Source organism: Chenopodium album, chromosome 6 (assembly GCF_948465745.1).
Source record: "Chenopodium album chromosome 6, dcCheAlbu1.1, whole genome shotgun sequence".
Lineage (NCBI taxonomy): Eukaryota > Viridiplantae > Streptophyta > Magnoliopsida > Caryophyllales > Amaranthaceae > Chenopodium > Chenopodium album.
Genome location: NC_137839.1, coordinates 74,894,062 through 74,901,423, shown reverse-complemented (window position 1 = coordinate 74,901,423; position 7,362 = coordinate 74,894,062). Strand labels below are relative to the sequence as shown.

Genomic DNA, 7,362 nt, shown 5'->3' with positions numbered 1-7,362 from the left:
ACTCCGTATTTGTGAACGTTCTACCCTCACCAAGAAGATGCCACATCATACAATTAGAAATATACACGGTTTTACGCCAAGAATTGAACTTAGGTCCTTTAGAAAATAAATAAGAAGTCATATCATCTTTGCTATCTAATACATTTACAAAATTATTCTTCTTAAATATTTTAATATAGACCATGATTTTTTTTTTTTAAACATATTATTAGTATAAAGATTATAATATACAAGAAAACTATAATATAATAATATTTAATTTATAGACAGGAGCATCGCCCGGGTTAAACACTAATTTGATTAGTTATTTTATACTGGTTAATAAATTTATGATTATATATACATTGTGCTTTGTACCTAATAATTGTGGGAACTCTATCGTGAGAAGTGTTTACTATATTTGTTTAAATACGTCAGGTGTTTCCTCGTGTGAAAAAAAGGAAGCATAATTGACTAAACTATTAGCATGCGGAGGAGATCCAATCTCTATTTCTCTAATCGTATAGCATAACTATAACAAAAATAATTACAAGATTTACGATCAACTTGTTGCAAATTATTCTGTAGATATGTGCTTAAAATCGAGGTTCCCGTGCACTAGTAGACATAATATAAGTTCAAAATGTATTACTCCATACTAAATATCATATACTCCGTAATACAATGTACAATACTCGGTATGACACAATATTCATAATTTTATACGGAGTATTAATTAAAATAATTCTAAAAAATTAGAGTAATCAAGAGTTGGGCCCCAAATCTCCCATATTCTCTCCCATATATTTCTCCATTCACATTGCATGCCATAAAAATGCCATGTGTTTATTAAGTAAGAGAAACAAATTACAAAGGTGGCGGTGATTGCAAAAATAATGAAATCAAATCTATTTCCAGCAAACAGTCTGATTTGACGGCTAGGATTAAATAATGACGGACCAACCAACGGCTGAAACATAACGTAAGCAGTTTGTGTGTTTGACCTTTTGACCAGTTAAGTTTGGAGTTTCTAGAATGTTGACGTTCTCCAATTTAGTGGTAAGGAAAAGTTGGCGTAAAGAATAAAAGAATACGTTGACACTTGACAGGAAATAGAGGGTGTCAAATTTGTATTAAAGCCATGTTCTTCAGCATCAACCTAGATCTACTCGTTCACTATTTTAGATTCTTTAAAATAAATTAGCACTAGTACCATTATTTTATTAGAATTGGTCAATTTTGATTGTTATGCTTAATTATATTATTGTCATAGAATATTTTAAACTATGACGATTCTCATGTGCTAAAGTACTAATGTACTCATGCCATGCCAGTTTTATACGTCATACAATGGGGTGTATTGTACTTTTACACCGTGTACAATGCCGGCGGAGTTGCGACGGTTCTATGGTGGTGGGTGACAAGGGCAGGATGGTGATGGACTGGTTTGTTAGTAGTAAGGCGTGGCTGGGGTGGAGAATATGGTGGTTACAAAAGAAAAAGGGAATAAATCGAAGTCACATATCACTCATGGGATGGTTTTGGCTAGAAAGTGTCAAAGCGGTACAATAGTGAAAGGGCGGAATCCAAGTTGGAATTCTTTAAAACACAAGGGTAATTTAAAAATAATGATTAATCTCAAGAATACCCTATGAAAACCAATAACATTTGTAAACAAAAAATAGATAAATATCAGAAAAAGGTAAATATAATACATATGCACCTTAGATACTACCTCCGATTTTTATTAGTTGCAACTGACGAGTATTTGTAAGATATAAAATATTTCAAAGTTGCAACTAATAAAAATCGGAGGTAGTGGTATAAATCACTAGGCCGAACATCTGAGAGTTAGATGTTAAATTTAAGTAGCATTGTCAACAAGTCAAGATGAACTAACTAAAGCTTGAGCTTTTTTGTTGTTGTTGTTGTTTTGAAGCAAGTTTGACAGTTTGAGCATTGTCTACCATTTTTCACAAAAAGGAATGGCTAATAGCCCAAATGAAAAGTTGGGCCAAATCCAAAATAGGGTTCTTGAAAATACCAAATGTACATTCATCTTAGCCAAATAGAAGCATTACAAGTTCCCATGAATCGAACCTAAAAAGTGGGAAACAAATCCCTACCTTTCATTTTGTTCGCTAGTTGTTGTGTTCACTTCATCTAGACTATTTTAGTGCCTAATATTTTTGAGAAGGTTTAAGGGGGAGTTTTGGAGAATCCAATAATTGTATCAAGGAACCGTCATATCCCTAGCTATATGGTGATGGTCGTGATTTTGATCATTTAGGCCGACTCTCGTGCTTGATGATGATGAACGAGAAATGGGTCGTCACTTCCTTTTTATGTTAACTTTGAGGATTCCAATGCGTGTATTTGGTAGGGAAGTGCACACATAGTGAGTCGGGTGAAGAACATTCAAATTTTATGTGTTGATGACTTGATGTAATGATGTGTTGTTTAAGCCATACTTCATCCATCTCTAATATGAGGCATATATACCTAAAAACATATGCGTGAAATATAAAGGGGCACCCTAAAAATAGCATGTGGGGTAATTTTTAATAGACGGAGGAAGTAGTTGATACTTGATAAGTATGATAACAGTGTGCACATGTATTTCGTACTCGTAGTACTTAATAGTGAGATGCCTTGTAACATACGTAGTATTTGTTATATTTGTTATTATACTCCTTGTCAACTTTTAAAGTTATGCACAACAAAATTAAGTTTAACTTAGTTAGCTTCGACATGCTCCTCCATCCTATGATTAATTATTACAAATCCTAACTTATTACCAGTAATATGTGTTGAAATCTATTGTAGCTCACTTGTGAGTGTCCCATATTGGAGAACACTACTAGAAAACAGGCAAATAGTGACGGAATGGTTCCGACGGACACTAAAATCCGTCGGAAAACACATATATTCCGACGGATTTTAGTTTCGTCGAAATTTTCCGACAGATTTAACAATTCCGTCGGAAATTTCCGACGGAAATTAAATCCGTCGGAATATATGTGTTTTCCGACGGATTTTTCCGTTGGAATATATTTTTTAAAAAAAACATTTTTTTAAACCCTAAAGCTGCCTCTGATCCGCCTCCTTTTTATTCATTCTCCTTCTCTCAGCCGCTCCTCTCTTCCCCTCCTTCAATCAGCCCCTCTTCTCCTTCTCTCTCCTCTTCTCCTTCTCCTTCTCTCTCTTTATTTCTGCTCCTCTTCTCTTTCTTCATCTCTCTCTTTCCTCTTCTTTCCCCCTTTTCGACAATCACCAACAACACCACCACAATCACCAACAACACCACCACAATCACACCAAAATCGGCCAAGGGTTTCGCCCTTTCTCTCTCTTCTCATGATGAATAAAGCAAATTAAAGGTTTTGAGGCCAAATTTGTCCATTTAAAGCCTAGATTTAGACTTTAAATGGCCGAATTTGGCCTTGTTAAACCGTTTCCATGTGAAATTCGAAGCATATTTCAATTTAAGGTATGTTTTATATTTTAAATTTTCGATTTAGTTTCTGTTTTTTTTTTTTAATTATTTTTTGGGTTTCGATGGTAGTGGTGGGTGTGGCTTATGTACATGCGTGTGGTGGCTGGAGATGGTTTTTTGGATTTCGTTGGGGCTGTTTTGGTGCCGCGGTGGGTGGTTTATTAGGTGGGCGGTGGTGGGTGGTTTAGGTGGACTGTGGTGGGTGGGTCGGGTTTAGGTAGACCATGGATGGTGGGTTTAGATCTAGGTTTAGGTGGGGCGTAGTTCGGGTTTAGATCTGGGTTTGGTGGGTTGGTGGTGTGTGGTGGGTGGCGCTGGCCGGGTTAGGTTTGTGGGGGGGTCGTTTGGGCTTAGGTGGGTTTAGCCGTTTAGGTGTGTTTAGGGTGTAGGGTGGGTGTGTGGTGGGTGGCGCTGGCCGGGTTAGGTTTGTGGGGGGGTGGTTTGGGCTTAGGTGGGTTTAGCCGTTTAGGTGTGTTTAGGGTGTAGGGTGGGTGTGTGGTGGCCGCTGGGTTAGGTGTGTGGTGGGTGAAATGCGATTGGAGGTGGTGATACGCCGTGCCGATGGTGGCGCGACGTAAATTTCTTTTTTTTAATTTCATAAATGAATTTTCCGACGGAAATTCCCTCGAAAATCTCCGACAGAATTGCGCCCGTCGGAAATTTCCGACGGATTTGCCGGTGCCGGAAAATCCCTTCCGACGAAAGAATTCCGTCGGAACAGTGTTTTTGACGGAATTTTCGTCGGAAAAGACCTTATTTACTACGAACCCTTTTCCGACAACTTCTTCCGACGGATTTTGAGGTGTTTTCGACGGAATTTTTCCGTCCGCATTCAGCAGTTTTCTAGTAGTGGAAAGAGGAGCGATAGTTACTTTATAAGGTAGAAGCTAGAGCACATCCTGCTATTGCCAATTGGTTTTATTATGGAAGCTCTCAACCCTTGTGTTGTGGACTAAACTCTCCTCCTCCTTGTTTCGGGTTATCCCCATGCATGGTTGATTATATTTAGAAGAGACATTCAAGAAAAGGATAGTTAGGTATTCAATTCCTCAAATAATGCAAGTTTCCACAACAAAGTCGCTTTCCAAGAGAAAATTTAGACAAATAATACACTTGTACATATGAACTGTTCCATTTTTTCATGTCTTTCTTGTGTATTGTCCACTTTGAAACAATTGTCACCATTCTTATTTTCCAACCACACATCATACTTCCATTATCAAGTATTGAAGCAACATTACTGCGGGAGTGACAAAGAAGAAAAGGAAGTATTATCCATTTGGTCGACTCAAGTACAATCATATTATTGTAGCATTATTATGATCGATCTATAATATAATGTGTATCTTCCCCTAATTCCCTAGCAGGCTAGCAACTTGGTTTTTCTTCTTAGAATCGCGTTATAGGCCATCATTTCATTAGCGAACTAGATTTTATTGGCCTCACATTTGGTAATTATTAGTACTCCTTTCGATTCTTTTTGTTCTTTCCATTCGAAATCTTGTCAACATTTGCAAGATCAGAAAATTTTCAAAATTACTCTTAATATATAAACAAAACGTAGTTATATTGAGTTTTTTTTTTTTTTTTTTTTTTTTTTTTATTAATTCATCTCAATGAACAATTTATTACAGAGTAATATTCAACTTTTATACGTACTTTTTCACTAATATATAACTAAATAACTAAAGATATTTATGGTCAAACTAATATATTGACAAACATGCACAATCAAAATGAGAATGAAGAACATTAAAGACGGGAGAGGGAACATTTTGTGGACTATTTGGTCATATTAATTGTTTGTGTTGGTAATTAAAATTGGTACCTGTTGATATCATTATCGATTTATAAAAGATTGGTTATTTGGTGTTATATTGTAAGTTTGTTACTCCAAATTACTATCTCTTGGATTTTAGAGTTCCCTAAGGAATTTCTATTGTTTTTTACAACTTCATAAATTCTAGTTGGAGTTAAATACAGTATCAAATTCGTTGAACCCATTATTAGTGATGCGAGTAAAACAAACGGAAGCTTTATTAGAGGGGTTACGTTCGAAAGAGTCTTTGTTTGAACTAAGAAGGAGGTTTGTCTAGCAATAATCCTTTCAAATGGCTAGGTGATTACGGAGTAGTAGCTGTAGCTCTTTTGTGTTCGTAAATACCCATAGGATCCTAAATAATTCATTCAACTATAATTTAGGTACGGTTCTAGCTAAAATGGCGGAAAAGTGCCACTCAAGCCCCTTACTTGATACGCCTATACGCCTATAGTCCTATGCACATGAAATACATTTCTCGGCATATCAAATATTAGGTTATGATGTTGAGTCTAGGGATTACGTACATGGACAACTTCTATGCCAAATCTCATTCTCAATTGTTGCTCTCTAACGTAAGGCGCATATTATTGTAACATACGACCGTTAACGAACATTCAGGCTCTTGTATAGGTACTCATACAAATGTGGTTAGCTGGAATAAATAATCTAAAGTGTGACAAGTGTCTAATATCATCATTGAAAATTATACTTCTTATATTTCATTTGATGATGGGACATCCTTACTTTATCAATTATGATAATGAAAGTACAAGTTAATTAACTAATAACACAATACCTTTCAATTAAATTAGAAGCCCTATTGACTATTGAGTGTTGACGTTCAACAAGCTATTAATTAAAGTAGTTAATAATTAGCATATATTAACAGAAACATGCAAAACATGTAACATCATTTCCGTACTAGAATTTAATTTAACTCCAAAATTAATAAATTATACAACTACACCCACCAAAAAAAAATAAAAATTAAAACTCACCAAGGAAAATCAGACATATTTTTTGTGGGATTAATATCAATCTCAATTAAATTATCCTCATCATCAAAATTATGATAAACTGCCTTCTGATCTCCTGATTTAGGCTTCATTAGCATGTTAATCATCTTCTTATCACCATAATTATACCCATAATCATCTAGAGCTATCTCAATTAACCCCTCTCTTTCCTCTTCATCAAATGACGAAGAACTATACGAATATGAATCTGAATCCGAACCCGAATCCGATTCCGATTCCGGGTAATACCGGGAAAGTGATGGGTACCTCTTTATTATTCCCGCCTTACAAAACACGTCGTTTTGTGATTCTTCTCCTTCTTCCTCCCCCTCATACGCTTCGTAAATAACCTCAAGTGGCGCACCCACGTCCCAATCTAGGAAAACCTTCGGGCCGTATTCGGGTTCGGGCTCAGCCCATTCCAAACTCTCCGGCCCGGCCCAACCCTTTTCCTTCTTGTACTCCTGGTTTTCAAACGAATCAATAATCTCAACTGACCGACCTGGATCACACGTTACATGTTTGAGATGTTCCGGTTTCGGGCCGGGCTCAGTTGTAGAACGGGCTTTAACAACATTACATTCTTCTTGTATCGGGCTGGGTTCGGGTTCGGGCTTAAGCTTAGGTTCCAAGTCGTTTTGAATTATGACTTGCCGGGGTGTCTTTGCACCCTCGGCAAAATCTATATTTTGTTGTTGTTCTTGTTCTTGTTTAAGTTGTTGCGACGTGCCTTGTCGCAACAGGGTGAGTAGGAGGACTAGAGTGGAGACCAGGAGAGGAGAGAGTAACGATTTTACGAAAACATGAGGGAAATAAAGGAGGATTAGGGTGTAAAGAGAGACAATGCAAGAAAAGAGAGAATGATAAGAAGAATTAGTTGCCATAAGTGATGGTGGTGTGAATAAATGAAGAAAAAGAATAAATGTCATGGGTTGTAAGTTATTATGATTATATTTGTAAGAGGAAATGGTGAAAGAAGCATAATTAGCAAAGAAGAAAGTTGGAGAAGGCCCATAACACAAAAGGAGAAAGTGGGAGAAGATAGTAGG

General features: G+C 36.6%; 1 protein-coding gene across 1 annotated transcript; it reads right to left on the bottom strand.

Annotated features, from left to right (window-relative positions):
* Positions 1 to 6,200: 6,200 nt before the first annotated feature.
* On the bottom strand, positions 6,201 to 7,362 carry LOC145635294 (uncharacterized). Its single transcript, XM_081686580.1, has one exon. It carries the CDS (start codon positions 7,240 to 7,242, stop codon positions 6,292 to 6,294), a length of 951 nt encoding a protein of 316 aa, XP_081542706.1. The 5' UTR covers positions 7,243 to 7,362; the 3' UTR covers positions 6,201 to 6,291.